Source organism: Geotrypetes seraphini, chromosome 1 (genome assembly GCF_902459505.1).
Source record: "Geotrypetes seraphini chromosome 1, aGeoSer1.1, whole genome shotgun sequence".
Lineage (NCBI taxonomy): Eukaryota > Metazoa > Chordata > Amphibia > Gymnophiona > Dermophiidae > Geotrypetes > Geotrypetes seraphini.
The window spans coordinates 547,468,240-547,486,961 of record NC_047084.1 but is presented as its reverse complement, the minus strand read 5'-3'; the positions used below and the strand labels follow the sequence as shown (position 1 = coordinate 547,486,961).

The following is an 18,722-nucleotide window of genomic DNA, read 5'->3' as shown; positions in this document are numbered from 1 at the left end:
ACAGAAAGTTGCTTCAAAGTGGGGGTTGACCATGGCAAAAAAACTGTACAGAGGAGGCCACAACAGCGCTGGAGAATCGAAGAACAGTGGCTTTTAGGCACTTTTGTCCTTTATTATCTGCTCCTCCCACCCCAGTCAAACATCGCACTTAGAGTTCCAGGACTCGAGAAAAGACACTGACACTGTGCCGGTGAAAGGCTTTGGGTATCTGCCTGTGCTCAAGGCTTACTGGACTCCCTTCGAGAATCCCGGAGAGAGCGGGAACCAGCAGACCTTGAGCCATGTGCAGACGCTCAATGCTCTTCACCAGCTCAGAGCGTTGGTGTTGGTTTCTTGAGTCCCGGAACTTTAAGTGTGATGTCGGTCTGGGGTGGGAGGAACGGGTAGTGGAGGATAGGAGTGCCGGTCATCAGAGGTGGGGGGGGGGAGACAGCAGTGACGATCATCGGAGAGGGGAGACAACAGGGCTGGTCATTGGAGGGGGAGTCGAGGATAGCAGTGCCGGACATCGGAGGGGGAGGAGACAGCAGTGCCTCAAGGTCCACAACCCAGCCTAGCTTTCAAGATTTCTACAATGAATATGTATGAGATCTGTTTGCATTCACTACTTCCGTTGCATGCAAATAGATCTCATACATATTCATTGTGGAAAACCAGGCTAGATTAAGGATGTTAAGGCCTGGATTTTTGGACCCCAGCATTAAATGCAGGGGGTTTGCACAGCATCTGCTCTGTATTTACCACAGAAGGCAGAGACTTACTGGAAAGGCACCATGCTAAATGCAGTGCCAGACAGCACAGGTGCTTCTGTGCTATCGTGCACCATATTAAATGTGGTGCCAATCCACTATAAGTAGATGTTACAGCAGCACAAGTCCCACCTCTGCTTTTCTGCTTCTCCCTTCACAAGATCTAATTCACTATGACTCCTACCTCGAGCACAATCCGGACAATACTCAGTCTCAGTGTAGAACCCCCTTGATCACAGCAATCCTACCCCTGACACATAGACTACTTCTCCTGGTACCTACTCAGGTGTCTGCTGTGGCAGTAAAGGGGGTCCAAAGAGGAAGTAGTCACTCTTACCTACTGCTTGGGTCAGCTCTGTCATCCAAAATAGGTGCCTATCGCCTTAACACTGGGGGAGAAGAACTTTTTCAGATGGTGGTGCCATTTTAGTTGGCAGTGGAGTGAGACCACTACATATGTACTGCTGCAGCAAACCCCTGGTGAGTGCGGGATATGGCTTCCCCACCCAACATGACTGCTTTTGATTAATAACTCATACAAATGTATACATTTTGAATTAAAATTATTTTTTATTTAATTTCTATTAAAATGCCAATTAGTAATAACTGCAGCTATTTCCATAATTAAAACCACACAAATAATATTTTTTACTTTGTGGGATGATGGGGCAGATTCACCATAAACTGCAATCATGTGTTCATGGATCTCCTTTGGCTTTTTCCCTTTTTTGTGAGAAATTTTATCGCTGAACGATGCTCTAAATCTATCCATTACTTGATTTGCATTTCTTGTGTGTTACTTGGTTCACACAAGGATTCTCCTGTCATTGTGTGTCTTAGAATGTTAGACTCATATTGAGCCACAACTGTGTATGAGTAACCTTGAGAAATGTCACAAAATGCACAGACTTATTTCATACTCAGGTAGATAAATTTTTGAACGCCCCTTGTATATACTCTGCCTAGTGTTTTGAGAAATTTGGGCATTATATGTAAGAAACCACCTTGACAATGAAAGGCCTTTCTTTTTTTTAGTGAGGGATATCTTTTTAGACAGTGACAGCCTGGAGCAGCTTTGACTAATAATTATTTACCTGTCACTAATAATTATTTGGCTTATTTTTAGTAACAGAAAATGTCAACCACTTTTTAAAATTTATATTTCTAGAAATATTATAATGCGGGAACTTGCTCCACAATTTCATATTCCGTGGTCAGTACCTATGGAAGCTGAAGATATTCCCATTGTACCAACCACATCTGGAACCATGTAAGGAGTTATGATTTTGATGCATTTTAATGCTGTGCACTTGAAATTGAGATTTTGATGTGTTTAGAGAAGCCATTTATCTCTAAATATTTTGCATGTTAAGAGCTGTAGTAATAGGTTCTGATAGAGAAATTACATATGTGCCTTAGATTATGTATTTTATGGACGATGATGTATATTAATTTTTTTTTTTCAATATTTGTTTTTCTCTCTACTATCATTGCTGTGATCACTTGTGCTTTACTAAGATGGAAGATATGTGCCAAAGGCTTCTAAGATAGTTCTTTTGTACCTAATGCTGCTCTTATAGTGAAGAACACCATTCTTGGAAAGCTGTAATCCTTACTGGAGTAAAAAGAAGCTCTAGATGTGTCTTGTCATCACTGTAATTCAGATGTTCTCAACCCAGTCCTTGGGACACACCCAGTCAGTCAAGTTTTCTGGCTATGCACAATAAATATGAGATACAATGTAATGTGCCACTTCCATTGTATGTATATCTATCTTGTGAATATTTATTATGGGTATCATGAAACTGGCTGGCTTGATATTTCATGAAGACTGGATTGAGAACCCCCAATGTAATGGCATGGTTGAATGGAGCTGAGAATAATTTTTAAAGTTCTATCCTTGAACTAGTTCTGTGTATAAATAAATCTGTCTATGGTTTCTCCTATGTATCTGTACTATTTCTTCACTAAACCAACAGACACATGCCTTTTGTCTGCCCTAAGTCCATTCATTCACGTTGTTTTTGAAGCACTGACAGAATGGACACAGTCTTACCTTGATAAAGTCTTTACTACTACCACAAAAAATGGTAGATTTCCCCAAGCCATCTCAATAATGGCCTTTGGACTTCTCTTTTAGGAAATTAGCCAAACCTTTTTAAACCCTGCTAAGCTAACTTAATTCATCACATTCTCTAGTAACAAATTCCAGAGTTTAATTATACATTGTATGAGGAAATATTTTCTCTGGTTTATTTTAAATCTACTTGGTAGCTTCATTACATGCCCCCTAGTCCTAGTATTTTTGGAAAGAGTAAATGGAACATTTCACATTTACCCTTTCCACTCCACCCAGTATTTTTTAGACCTCTATCATATCGCCCCTGAGCCATCTGTTCTTCAAGCTGAAGAGCCCTTGCCACTTTAGCCTTTCCTCATAGGGAAGTCATCCTATCCCTTTTATCATTTCCGTTGCCTTTTTCTCAGCAGCCTGTAGATACAGGGGAAAACCACAATTTAAAGTGTCTATATACAAATGCTAGAAGTCTGAAAAATAAAGTAGGAGTGTTAGAGTATATAGTAGTGCTGCCCGATTCACGATTCGAATCGGTTCACCAATTCAAATCAGGTGAATCGATTTGAATCTGTTCTTTTTTGATAAAAACCGGACTCACCGATTCAGCCGCAAGACGAGTTCGGGGAACTTCGGTCTATTTAATGCCGCCGGCCGCCAGACTCTTCCCATCTAATGTAACTTCCGGTTTTGCGAAACCAGAAGTTACATCGGAAGAAACGAAAGGAGTGGTGGGAGAGTCAAAGCGGTGAGTGAGCAGACCTCGGGCAGCAGACCTCGGCACTCAGCAGCAACAAATACTAGTTTTGGCTGGCTCTTTCCCCGCATTTCTCCTCTCTTCCCCGCGATTTAATATCCAGTCCAGGCAGTAAATAAATACATCGGCAGGGGGGCTGTGGTGAGTCTTGGGGACTGGGGATGGAAGCTGAAATCGGCAGGGGGGCTGGTGAGTCTTTGGGGCTGGGGATGGAAGCTAAGAATCATTTCTGTAGGCTATCAGAAATTTGCTTAATTATCTACTCACACAGAAAAGCAGTAAAAGTCAATAGGTTCTCTGAGTGGGAACAACCTGTTTGATCTTGCACTCGTGTGATTGACCAATTGTATATCACTGTTTAATTTATCACATTAATTAATTTGAGCATATGTGAGATGTCCTATGGTGGTGTGCAGGCAGAGGGTGATTAACCTGTGCCTTATTGTGTAAAGCGCTGGAGAATTCTCTCCCCTCGCTTACCTCTCGTGTTGAGGACACCCTGCTTCAATATAATAATTTATATGATTTATCTTATAAACATTACGTGGTCTTTTCCTCAAGTTCTGAGACATCAGGTTGTTCCCACTTGGAGAACCTATTGACTTTTTCTGCTTTTCTGTGTGTCTTTAACATTTTTGCTATTCATTATACCTAAACTATTATTCAGTAGAAAAAATTTAGTTTGTTCAATCAAATCCTGTCTGGACATTGGACTTTTATGAGTGAATGTTCTGCTTGATTGAACAAACTAATTTTTTTCTACTGAATAATAGTCTAGGTACAATGAAAGTAAATAGCAAAAATGTTTGAGTAGATAATTAAGGAAATCTTTTTCATATTGCTTGCTTATGGACTGGGAAAAAAGACTGTTCAAGCAAATGTCTCCAAAACTGCTTTAATGGAAAAATGTGATTTTTTTTTTTTTTAAGTACTTTGTGAAATTTATTGTTGTTGATGCCTGCTGGCATCCTTGCGGACGAGCAGTTTGCAGTTTTTTCCAGGCACTGGGAATGCGCATCTGGTTTTTGCTTTTTGTCAGGAAATATTATGTATGCAAACTTGTATGAAAACGTTTTCTTTCTATTTTAGGGTACTGCTTAACTAAAAGATGGACAAAACAACTGCTGAAAATAAAGACTCTACTTGTGCATCAAGTTCAGTTGGGCAACAACATTCCATAATATGGTCTGTATTTGATCATTTGGATAATGGAAATAGCAGATGCAAGCTTTGCAGAGTAGCTGTTAAACACAGTGGTGGCACCTGTAATCTGTGTCAGCATGTCGAAAGACATCATAAAGCAAAATATCTTGAGCTACAATCCAGCGATACCGCTAGAAAATCCAGCGAAACCGCTAGAAAAGCTTCTGTACCAGCCAAAGGTTTGGCTTCATCCTTCTTCCAAAAGCCACTGCAGCCAGCAGATAAAAAAAGGATTGATAATGCACTTTGTTATTTCATTGTCAAAGACATGCAGCCATTTAGCGTTGTAAAGGATGAAGGCTTTCTTCATTATTCACAATCTTTGAATGGAAGCTATACAGTACCATCAAGGCAAACTTTAGATCGAATGATTGATGCTAAATATGAAGAAGTTTCTGCCCATGTTTTGGATAAGCTTCACCATCTTAAGTATGTAAGCATCTTAAGTATGTAAGCATCACAACAGACCTCTGGACAAGCAGAACCATGGAGGCTTATATTACCATTACAGCACATGGCATATCTAAAGGCTTTCAACCAGACAATGTTGGGCTGGAAACGCATCACATGCCAAAGCGACATATGGCTGATACAGTTGAAAATGCTATGAAAACGTGGAAGCTAGAAGGCAGGGTTTTCGCTGTTGTCACCGATAATGCTGCCTCAATGAAAAAAGCAGTGGGCAAACTTATTCAAAAAGGTGTCTGCGTGGTGTGCCAAACCCAGCACCAGCTCTAGTTTTGCTCCTGGTAAGATCCGGTGCAGAAGAGCTGACCAGGTTGATTCTGGCGGTCAACTTGAGGCTGACCTCTCTTGCCCCTATATTCAGAATGATAATGGTATGGAACAGAGGCAGACAGACTGGCAACAGCAGCCTCCGGGCTATAGGGCAGCTAGAGAAGCCACAAGGAATGTAGCTGCACTGAATAAACCCAGGCAGAGAAAAGCTGCTTTAGAACCAAAGCCCATCCCCCGCTACAGGCTGAAGAGGATTGGCTCTGAGCGGCTTAAGAGCAGACTGATGCAAGCAGTAGGAGGAGGAGCGAGTGACCAGGGTGAGTCACTCCCACAGCCCAAGGCAGGGCAGGAACCGTGGAGCCAGGCAGGAGAGCCAGAAGTTCGAGATTGGCCCATGCAGGAGGTGGAAGAAATCCTCCCCACTTCAAGCTTTCAGATTCCTGATTGTGTGGAAAGCATGGAGGTACAAGTTGCTGGTCCTGTACCTGAGAACCAGATAGATCTTATGGACACAAATTGAGCCAGGCAGTGAGTAGCTGAAAAGCAGTGAATGTGGGGGTGGGGGGGGTTTCCCTCTGCCTTTCCTTTTGTGCCAGAAAGCCTGAAGAATTTGCCATTTGCTTTTGAAGCTAACTAATAGTTTGATTTCAGAAATTGACTTATCTGAATGCTGGCAACTGATGTTTTTTCTAAAAGTAAAGGTTGAAATTATAGAACCTGTGAACTGTGTGAATGAGTTTGTTTGGAATTTTGCAAACATACTGTGGCTACCGTTTGCTGGCAGCTAATCACCTGATCTCACACAGCTGCCTTGCCTGCCTGAAGGTAGCTGAAGAGACCGGGGTTCTTTGCAAGGCAGTGCTGGGGCTTACTGCCAAACAAAGTTTCTAACCTTTGCTGTGACACAGGTTTGTTTAGTCCCTGTCTTGACTGCTGGAAGTTATTTATGTTTTATGCTTCTAACAAATACTGTTGAGAGGAAGTTTGAGTTATGTTTGAATACCATTATAAAGCATATTGCTGAATCAGAGTGCAAGAACTCTGGCAAGATAACCTGTATGGGATTTTTGCTTGTATATTTTGATTTTCCCTTTTGTTCAGCTGAATTTATTTTGCCAATATTTGCCTTTTATGTTTCACCTTTTTGGGACCACCAAGGTCAGAATAAAGCTTTGATTCTTTATTTAAGAACGCTGTCTGAGGAGTGATAACTTGAAGCCTATATTGACCCTTACCTCCAAAGCCTAGGCAGGCACCTAGGGCTAACTAGAAGACCTGAAGATACCCTTGTTGTAGGGGACACGCCAGAATTCCAGTGTTTGTCACAGATTAGCTCTGCTCTGAGGAGTGTTTGTGACAATGGTCCACTACAACTGCTTTGGACACACACTTCAGTTGTGTGTCGAAGATGGACTACGATCTCAGCAAGCTATTACAAATTTTGTGATATTGTTAGCACTTTTCATCATAGTACAATACTCACAGAAAGTTTGAAGATGGCTCAAGAGACTCTGGGAATGCCTGTAAAGAAACTCATTGGTGATATAAAAACTAGATGGAACTGTACCTGCCTTATGTTACGAAGTGTGATTGAGTTAACAGCAACCTATCGGCTTATGTTTATGTAACAGTAAAGCCACAAAGAAATCAGCACCTTTGGAATGTGACTATGATTTAGCACGCAAGCTTGTAGATATATTGGAAGCTTTTGAAGAAGCAACTACAATTGCATCTGGTGAGCAATATGTTACTGTGTCTGTTGTTCATCCAATGGTTGAACACCTGATAAATTCCATTGGCGAGTCTAGCAATGAATCAAGCGAATCAGATGTAAGAGCTGATGATGATGGGGACGAGGGAGAGGGCTGTTGTGATGATAGCAAGTCAAGAAATGTCAAGATCATCAGTTCCTTCACAGACGAACTGAAAAAGAGTTTATTGCAAAGATTTTGAGACATTTTATACAATAACTCTTACAGATTAAGCAGCTTTCTGGACCCAAAATTCAAGGCTACATATGGTGAGGTAACGGATATAACTACATTTGTTATACAAGAGATCCTGAAGATGCAAACACTAAGCATCCCACCAGCAATCCTAACTGAACCAGAAAGTACTCCTGTGGTACCTGAACAACTTCACTTGCAGGATACAGATTTACCTTGTCGGCGACAGAAGCGCAGCTGTTGGGAAACAGTTAAAAATACTAATGTGGCTGCCATTAAATCTAGACTTCCATCGATGTCAGACAGTAGTGAAATCAGCCTCAGATGCAATGCAGAGCTTGCATGCTATAAACTTGAAGAACCCTTGGAAACTGATGGTGACGTATTTGCATACTGGCATGACAGACAAGAGAAGTTACCTTTACTAAGCCAGCTTGCTCAGAAGTTTCTATGTTCGCCAGCAACTTCTGTTCCTTCAGAAAGAATATTCTCTGCAGCAGGTCAAATAATTGCTGCTCGATGAAGTTGTCTGAAGCCAGCCAAAGCTGACAAACTGATATTTCTAAATAAGAACTGGCAAATGTAATTTATTTAATTCATGTTTCTAACTAATTATAAAGCTATGTTATAGTTTGGATGTTCCTATTTTTGATATGATATTGCCTTGGTTAAATAAAATGTTTAAACTTAAAAAGCTGTGTCATTAACAGTGAATCAAATCAAAAAATTGATTCAACAGGGTGAATCGAACTGAAATATTTTTTTCTGAATCGGGCAGCACTAGTATATAGCACTGAATGATGAGGCAGATATAATAAGCATCTCAGAGATCTGGTGGAAGGAGGACAATCAATGAGACACTGTATTACCTGGGTACAAATTATATTGCAAGAATAGAGTAGATCATATTGGAGTTGGGGGTGCGCTATATGTTAAAGAGGGAATTGAATCAAATAAACATTCTGCATGACATAGATAGCAGTGTGAAATCCATATGGATTGAAATTCCATGTGTGAAGCGAAGGAATATAAAGGTAGGGTTGTACTACCGTTCCCTAGGACAGAATGAGCAGATAGATGAAGAAATGTTTTCAGAGATTAGGAAAGCTGGAAAATTGGGCAATAGTATAATGGTGATTTCAAGTACCAAAATATACTAAGGAGAGAGCATGCAAATCACCTTTTCTCACACACACATGCCCTAGGTGGTACCAAGGAAGGACCCCATAACACTGCTAAACCTTCCAAAACCACTCTTCTACAGGTTCCCTTATTGAGAAAAATAAGTAGTGGAGAAAAACTTCAGATCAGCTTCATTGGTAAAAAACAAAAAAAGCCCTCCACTTCTCACAAATAATGCCCCAGTAGAAATGTATTCACTGGTCTTTTTGAATGCTGTCACTTGCAGCCACCACCAGGGACTCTAAGCAGGGAACAACAACACCCCTAATGGCCACAGCAAAAACTGATCTAGGCGTGTGACTCAGAAAGGAGTCAGCCCTGCAGGGACTGAAATACAGTGAAAATGAAAACACAAAATTCTGGTGATAAGCAAGTTCTTAATATGTTTGTGCCCAGACAAAAAAACAAAATTCAATTTCAGAAAAGAAAAACTTCAGGGGAAAATCCTGTGCAACCTTCAGAATTTCCCTGCACAGTCCATACAAAGTAAACCTGTGCTTTTCAGAAAAAAACAGCTCCTTCTTATCAATTCTCTATTTAGCCTGCAAGAGCAGGATACAGGTAAGTTCAGTTTGTCATCCCTAACAGTCCAGGCTTTCCAAAACACAAAAGCAACATGGAAGCCTCCAGCTGCTCACAAGCAGAGCTGGGGCCTGGAGTTTTGCTGCAAGTTTGCCTTTAAAAGCTTCTCAAAAATAGCTTCCAAAATGCCCGCCCAGTTATTGGCAAACTTCTCCCTCTTTAGACAAAACTTAGCTTCCTACAAGCTTGGGCTGAAAAAAAATACAAAAGTCAAAATCACCCAGTTTCTTTTCAGTTCTTTGTGTAGGCACCAACCAGTGCCCCACCCCCACACTAAGTCCAAAGCAAGCACTTGGGGTTTTCAAAAACTGTGTCCTTAATGCTGCCACAACAAATTTTAGTTAAGGCAGGAAATGAAAGATAGAAAACCATCACCAAAATAAACAGGAGCAAAACAGTCCTATTCAAAAGTGTCCCAAAAACAGCAATTCAAAACACAAAGCACTGCCTTTAGTGCTGCTTAGCAGCCAAACTCACGTCCATTAATTCAAATATTGTAAACAATTCCTCTGAAGCCAGCTCTCCCTAAAGCTCCATTGGCTCCTCCTGGACTGGTGCTGAAAACTCTGGCATGGACTCAGATTCCTCCACTTCCATCAGGTCTAAGGCATTACCTTCATTTGAGCCTGAAACCTCATCCTTGGGGAGAGACCTGTGCTTTCTCTCTAACCTCTCCCACAGCCTAGAGAAATCTACTAGCTTTTCACGTGGGGAGACACGCCCTGCCCTGGCTAAACTGGATCTCACTAGGGCTCTCCCGGTAGACACTAGAAAAATTACAGGGACCATGGCGGGCACGGAGCCTGACTGGTCACACTCTGTAAATAAAGATTGTCAATTGGATCACATTAGCAGTCACAGAGAGACAAACTCCTGATTTTTAAAATTAGCACAAGCACACCAAAAACTTAGTCTACACTCCAGTGAAGATGTGCCCAATTCAATTTTACATGCTAATAGGAAGAAATAGTCCACTTAGTTGCACTCTTCGCTCCTCCTGGAATCCTTAACAATGCCACAACTGTAAACTGTAATCCCGGAGTAGTGCAGCCTCAGGCACCCAACAGAAATCACCAAAGCAGCTTTGAGAAACGGTGATTTCTCTATCGGGTGCTTGAGGCTGCACTGCTCCAGGATCACAGTTTACAGTTGTGGCATTGTTCAGGTTAGGACTTTAAACCAGGCGCGGATGTTATTTTAAAATACCATCATAGAAGCCCAGACCAGATGTATTCCATGTATTAACAAAGATGGTAAGAAGAGGAAACAAGAACCGGCATGGTTAAAAAGTGAAGTGAAAGAGGCTATTAGAACCTGTGAGGGAATCTGTGGGACCGTTGGATGATCAAGGAGCAAAGGGGGCACTCAGAGACTATTGAAATCACAAAAGTTAGGATATATGATCCTGAAGGAATCTCTTGAAGAGCTTCCTGAATATACACTATTTCTGGAGCTAATATCGGAGGGGCAGACCTTCCGAGCATTGTTTTGCATGGATTTGTTGCGTTGCCTGCGGGAGCAGGTCGTACACCGCCCATTGGTGCTGGAAAGATTAACCTCTGCTCTTTGACAGCTGACCTACCCAGAGTGGTGGGAGTCCTTACGACATGGTAAATAAAAGCTGAAAGACACACTCAAACATGCCTTGAGCTGCCTAGAATGTAATGTAATACAAGACCCAGAGCTTTTATTCATGAGTGCGCGGACTGCACATGATCTCTCCACTGGACTCATCCAAACATTGCCTCATCATTAAGCTGTACTGCAGACTGCATCCAATGAGGTCTTAGGTAAAATTGGGGTGCAAAGGTCAAGATCATCATTGCGGTAAGGAAAGCACCCGCTACAGGATGTGGAGAGGAATTGGATTCTAACCTAGAACTGGAGAAGATATTCTCCTCATCCTCATCCTCTTTATGCAGGCTCCTCAGAGTAGTTTGAGGAGTTTCATGAAAGTGGTTACTTCGTAAGAGAAGCGAATGATTATTTGTTTGGGCTAGTTTGTATTTCAGTAATTGATTCATCAAAGATGCTCGTGATAAGATGAAAGAATGTATAAAAATAGTATATACTTTTTGTGTCAAAGCAAGAGGAAGATAGATCAATTTAAAGCTTCTGATGCAGAAACGTCGAGGGTATGGAATAATGTCATGTGGAGGAGTTTTGTTGGTTGGTTTGAGAGGAAATATATAAGTTTTATTTTCAGGAATAGATACCTCAATAATTAAAAATTGATTAAATAGATTTTTGTAGATTCATGGATCATAGGAAGATTTGTAAGTGAAACAAAATAAGATATTTTATTAATTTTGGTTTTGACTATACTTCAGATAAAAATAAGTAATTCAATTTTAAAATATAAAAGGGGAAAGGTGATAATAGTTCCATAGAGATGAATTTTCAAAAGAAAGTATTATATAGATAGAAATTAATCTGCATTTATTTATTTATGTCTCATATATTAAATGCAATATAAGAAATAGATTCAGAATGCTTTTAAATATGCTTAGTTTTACATATGGGTTTTTCATTGGAGTTTTATTATTAAAATAAATTGATTTAATTTAAGAAATGGATTTAAGTAAAAGATTTAATTAAAAGGTAATGTAATGCATTCCCCAAGAGATATAGGTTATGTTTAAATCTTATGCAGATTCAATAAACTAAAATTTGTTCTGAATTTTAAATTATATAAGCTAGAGATAATTAAGATTGATGATAAATTTTATGAAGGTTTTAATTAAACATAAATAAGAAGAGGACAAATTATAGATGTTTATTAATGAATTTCTATATCATAAGATATATAATAAGTTGATTTATGGAAATAAGAGGAATTTTAAGCTATTATTGATCTCTAGCCTTAGATGTAAAAGTCTTTAGTGTAATGGTTTTTAATATATGATGGATTAATCATATTAAAATATATTATTTATATGGTGATATAATTGGAATATAATTGGTTGTGTAGGTTTCTATATAATAAAACCCTAGCCGCGCATGCGCATTCTTAATTGCGTGCTTCCATGATCTGTAGGTCTGTGGCCACAGGTGTGCGCATGCGCGAGTCCCCAGCCTTCTTCCCAGCATTTACCTACACTGCCAACAGGACTGACCGCCAGCACTGGACTCTCCATAATATTTGGCTCCTCTCACCAGCTGCACCAGCGTCAGAGAAGGCTTCCGACGCTGACGGGGATCAAGAGGAGCCGCGGCGACACCTCGCGGGGCGGGAAGGGAAGCGCCGAAAAACCACTCCAGCCGCTATGTTCTTCGCGGTCCCGACTCCAGCAGCATGTGCAGCACTCTACACACGCTGCTTTGGGGCCTTCTACTGCCCTGATTTGCTCTGCTGCATCAGGACGTGCCAGAGTAAATCAGGGCAGTAGAAGGCCCCGAAGCAGCATGTGTAGAGTGCTGCACATGCTGCTGGAATCGGCAGATTTGTCAGGACTGCAAGAAGGGAAGGGGGGTAAGGGAAATGCTACTGCTGCACAGGGAAGTGGTGTGGGGGGAGGGAATGCTGCTGCTGTGGCTGCTGCATAGCGAAGTGGGGGGGATCTAAATGCTGCTGTACAGGGAAGTAGGGAGGGGGGAAATGCTGCTGCACAGGGACATGGAGGGGGAGGGAATGCTGCTGTGGCTGCTGCCCAGGGAAGTGGGGGGGAAAGAAAGACAGACAGCTAGCACCCGTTAATGTAACGGGCTAAAATACTAGTACTAATATATGATATTAATTTAAAGGTTCGTAAAAAGCATACGAAGTCATTAAATTGAGAATATTGTATAATTTATGAATTAGATTAAGTTCTATGAACAATTATCATATCTAATAAGTATTTCATATGTGACTTATTTTTGAATATTATTTTAAAAGAGGGTCTATAGAGAGTTTATCATTGCCTGATCTAATATGTGTGTCACCAAGTTAACACTATTAATAAAGAGTTGGGGAGGTTGGGTGGGGGAAGGGTAGAGAAGAAAATATTAGGGATAGGAGAATTTAATGTGCAAAATTTTAAAGTATTGGAAATGGTGTCTGTTCATTTTAATTTAATTACATCTGATTACTTAGAAACCAAATTATATAATGGAGGTTAAACTTTTTTCATTACATGTTAATGGCCTTAACCATCAAATGAAAAAGAAAAAAAATGCTTGCTTTTCTGAAACAACAGAATGCAGATCTATATTTCATACAGGAGTCGCACCTATCAGTGGGAGAGTCACGAAAATTGGAAGGGGGTTGGGTAAAACAGAGTTTTTTTGCCCTTGCTCTTGGTAAAAAAGCTGGGGTTGCCATATTAATAAATAAAAAGAATACAGCTAATTTTCAATTGATTGATTCTGATCCCTTAGGAAGGTGGGTACATGTAAGAATGAGCATGGGAAATAATACCCTGGATCTGGTTAATGTATATGCCCCAAATACAAATCAAAGTGAATTTTTTAAGAAATTACAACAATTATTACTCCCACTGGCTGCTTCTAATTCAGTAGTGGCTGGAGATTTCAATGCTATTATAGATCCATTAATGGATAAAAAACCAAGTAAAATTATGAAGTCTTTAGGGTTAGATAATTTGATACAATGAACGGGAATTTTCTTTTTGTTCACAAGTTCATAAATCTTTTTCAAGAATAGATTATATTTTTGTTTCAAATCAATTAGTACAAGTGATGAAAGCATCCATAGACCCTATCATACTGTCTGATCATGGAGGTGTATGGATTGAGTTTAAGTTTGAAGACCAAGAGTGTAGTAGGTCTGTTTGGAGATTCGATAATACATTGATTGCGGATTCAAATTTCCTTGAAGAATTTAAATTAAAAATGATTGAATTTTTTCAAATTAACACCTCGGAAGAAATTACCATGGAAACATTATGGGATGCATTTAAGGCTACCATGAGAGGTAATATCTCATATTCGGCATATATTAAAAACCAACTTAAAAAACAATTTTCTGAGTTGGAAAAAGAAATTAAACATTTGGAAGCTAAATTAGTTGATAAGTGGGAATAAAATACCTTGCAGGCTTTATTAAAAGCAAAGGGTAAATATAATGAGATATCGTCAAAATTTGTAAGGAAAGATTTGTTTTCCGAACAAACTTTGTATTATGGAAATTCAAATAAGGCGGGAAGATTATTGGAAAATTATCTTAAAGCGAAGAAAAGAAGAACAAAAATTATTGCTATAAAGGATGAGAAAGGAGTGACACATACTCAAATTGGAAGCATTTTAAGTCAATTTCTAAATTTTTATAAAGACCTATATTCTTCTGAGCCTTATGAAAATAGAGAAAAAGATGGTATTGAATTTTTGAATCTGTTTGAAGGACTGAAAGTTCCTGAGCATATTAAAAGAAGTTTAGAGGGATTTAAACCCTGATCCAAGATGGCGATCTGAGAGCAGGACGCGCTGAGCTGCGTGTCCCAGAATCGCGTTCATTGGAACTTTTCTAGCGGTATTCACTTACCGCGATGCCGAAGAGACGGGGCCGGAGTGCCGCTTCTGCCTCGCGGCATCCTGGAGCCCCGGGTCTCGGGAATATACAGGAACTCTTGCGGCGCATGCAGGAGGTCACAGCGACGTCGGATGGCGGCCTGCAGAGGACACAGGGAGGCGAACCCGTTGTGGATACTCCTGGGCCCGATACTACACTGAGCCCCGACGTTAGGGCACCGCACCCGCAGCCCCAGACGACCAGCTCTCCCAGGGGCGGGGAAACCCCGGATTCAGTAGCTTTCTCCTCTCCAGAGGCAAGGAAGGATTCACTGGAGAGTTCGGAGGTTGGGGCCCACCTTTCCAGGGCCCCCATGGAGATGTCTGGGGGAACACCATTTCAACATGAGGGGGAAGGGCAGAAGACACCCCCCCCCCCCCCGAAGGACTTCAGGACGGTGAGCACTTTACATTTACACAAACTCCAATTGTACTGATTAAACCTGCAGAAGTGACTTTAGACTCTATTTGGGACTTAATGGCTGGTTTTGTTAAAAATATTACTCCTACATTTCAACAAATTGAAGGGAAAATTAAGGAACACGATAAAGAACTGAAGAATTTAAGAGAAGAAACGAATACTTCTAACTTATCCATTCAAAAAATAGAAAAAGAAATTGTATCATCGAAACAAATTCAAGAGACTTTAGTTAAAGACAATATTAACCTAAGGAAGAAGATTGAAATGCTTGAAAACAACTCACGTAGCAATAATTTAAGGTTAATTAACTTTCCAAGACTCGAGTTAGTAACACCTAGAGATATGCTTAAGAGATATCTAGTGGAAAATTTAGAGATACTCGAAGATTCATTACCACCATTTTCACGGGTTTATTATTTGCCTGATAAAGAACAAAATCAACAACAAAAAGTAAAATCTTCAGATCAAGAACCCTTAAACATTTCACAGATTTTAGAAACATCTGAGAAGGATTTAGCATCACCAGCCACTATGATTATTACTTTAGCTTTGCCAATTGATAAAACATGGTTGTTAAAACTTTTCTTTAAAAATAGACAAAAAAGCTTTTTTGGTTATAAAATACAAATGTTCCCAGATTTGGCACGGGAGACGCAAAGGCGCCGCTGTGAATTTCTTCTTTTGAAACCTGGGGTTTTATCTTTGGGGGCAACTTTTTATTTGAGACACCCATGTAAATGTATTGTGTATTACCGTACTCTTAAATATGTGTTTTTTGAACCATCACAACTGACAAATTTCGTGGCTATGTCTCGTCTGAATGTTAATAATCTTTGAGCCCTATAATTTGGATATTGTGACCCCATCTCAGTGCTATAGCTCTCAGTTTCTTAATATTATTACTGTTTTTCCTTATAATTTCGCCAATTTTCTTTAATTCTTGGATCTTAATTTGTGGACTTGAGCATAAATAGTATAATTGTTAACTTAGGAATTATATTACTATTGTATTTGATATCTATTCTATTCTTGCTTTCTGTTCAAGTGTAATACTTGAAATTTAAGTTGAAAATAATAATAAAAAAAAAAAAGAAGTTTAGAGGAGCCTATATCATTAAAAGAATTAGAAACGGCGTTGAAATCTCTTAGAGTTGGATCCGCTCCAGGTGGGGATGGTTTCACAGTAGAATTTTATAAATCATTTCAAATTACCCTATTACTTCATTTATTGAAATTATATCAGGCTCAACTAAATAAGGGTTGCATTACAGGTACTATGGCAGAATCATTGACTATAGTTTTAGCAAAGCCAAACAAAGATCCCTCATTGGTTTCAGATTACAGGCCTATATCATTAGTTAATGTAGATGGAAAACTTTTGGCTAAGACTTTGGCTTTACGTTTAGTCAAGTCTCTCCCTTTTATTATTGATATGCACCAAACTGGATTCGTTGCTGGAAGACATTCATCTAATAACACAAGATTGGCTTTTCATATATTAAATTTATACAAAAGCCATGAAAGATCCGGCTTTTTCTGTATCCTTGGATGCAGAGAAAGCCTTTGATCGGGTGGAATGGACCTTCATGTTTCAGGCTATGGAATGGTTTGGAATAGGTTCAAGATTTATACAAATGATTCAAACATTGTATAGCTCCCCTGTTGTAAAATTATATATTAATAATAATTTTTCAGAATGCTTTAATTTGTAGACAAGTTTGTCCCCTATCTCCTTTGCTTTTTGATATTGTTTTGGAACCCTTGTTATTAGCTATTCAGCAAGTTAAGGAGATACAGGATATTCCTTATTCAGACCGGGAAGACAAAGTCTCTGCATATGCAGATGATATTTTGCTTCATTTGAGAAATCCAGAAACAACCATTCCATGCTTACTTGATTTGATTGAGAAATTTGGAAAATTTTCAGGGTATAAGATAAATTGGAGTAAATCTGAAGTACTTCCACTAAACGTGTATTGTACAAAAGGCTTGTTTGATTCATTTTCTTTTGTATGGAAGGAAGGTGGATTAAAATATTTGAGTATTTGGATAAAAAACACGCTGGATAACACAATGAAAGAGAATGAAAAATTTGTATTGCAGAAGGTAACACAAATGTGCGAGCAATGGAATCCATTACATCTGTCTTGGTGGGGGAGAGTTCAAACTATTAAAATGATGATATTGCCTGTGCTATGTTATCAGATGGGAATGTTACCAGTTGTTTTTTAAGGGGTCCTTTTATTAAAAGTTAAACAGTATTCTTACAAAATTTGTTTGGTTGGGCAAAACTCCTAGAATTGCTTTAGTATCTCTACAAAAAATCAATTGCGGAGGGTGGGGTAAATTTTCCCAATTTCTATAGGTATCATCAAGTCTATATTTTGCGACAGGGTATGTATTGGGTCCTTCCAGAGCTCATTGAAAATACTCCAGATTGATTGTGGTTGGAATGGCGACTCATGTTCCCTTTGAGAATATGTCATGTTCTTAATATTAAAATGCCTAGGTTATATAAAGAAAACAGAATATTTATGGATACATGGAAAACTCTCCGGTATGTTAGTAATTTAACGCCTATTCCAATCTATAAATCAACTAATCAAACCATATGGTTAAACTCCAAGATTCAAATTGGTGGATTTAAGGTCATCTGGAAGCATTGGATGATTGCAGGTATACAAATTTTGGGCGATGTTATTTCAAATGGTAAGGTGCTTGGCTTTTCACAGTTGCAACATAAATATGGTTTTAATAAATCACAAAGCTTTAGATGGTTGCAACTGAAGCAGGCTATTCAGAAGGGGTTCCCTGAATGGAAAAATCTCAATAATCAGTATAGTCTGGAGCTCTTATGCTTTCAGGTGGACTTCTCGGGTCACCAGGCCGCATAGTGGCCGCATAGTGGTATAAATTGATAAATGGATTTATAAATAAAAAACCTAAAAATGGACTTAGGGACATCTGGAGCATTGACATAAAGTATCAAATTACGGCGTCTCACTGGCCACGAATTTGGTCTTGGAGAATGAGATCTACAGTGTCTGCATCTATGAGACAAACTTGTTTTTTTCTTTTGCATAGAGCATTTTGGACCCCAGTTAGATTACTGAAGTTGGATTGCTCTAAATCTAATAGATACTGGCATTGTAATCTGGAAGCAGGGACTTTAGATCATTTAATATTCTATTGTCCCTGTATCATGGCATTTTGGAAATCAATCTGGTCTCAAATTAATTGTTTATTAGAAAACCATGTAGCGTTATCATATGATACAATAATGTTTGGTATGTCAATGAGAACAAAAAGTCAAATTTCATCAAGCAATAATAAACTTTTATTGATCATGACAGGAGTCGCCATACAACATATTGCCAGTAATTTGGAAAATTTACAGTAGACTAAACTATACCTTCTGGTGGAATTCATTATGCCACATTTACAAAATGGAAAGAGTAATTGCCATACAAAGAGGAAATTATAATAATTTTAAAAAGATTTGGGGGCCATTGACAAGTTATTGCAATTATTAGACACCATTATCCATTGAAAGTACACTTAT

At 39.2% G+C, this 18,722-nt stretch overlaps 1 protein-coding gene across 10 annotated transcripts in view; it reads left to right on the top strand.

Moving 5' to 3' along the window:
* Positions 1 to 18,722, top strand: part of PPIP5K2 (diphosphoinositol pentakisphosphate kinase 2) — a 501,817-nt gene that overhangs the window by 168,781 nt on the left and 314,314 nt on the right. For all 10 annotated transcript variants that reach the window (XM_033929166.1, XM_033929168.1, XM_033929165.1 and 7 more), the window contains one exon: positions 1,918 to 2,019. In XM_033929166.1, the coding sequence (XP_033785057.1) occupies positions 1,918 to 2,019 (102 nt within the window). The remainder of the gene's footprint in view (positions 1 to 1,917; positions 2,020 to 18,722) is intronic.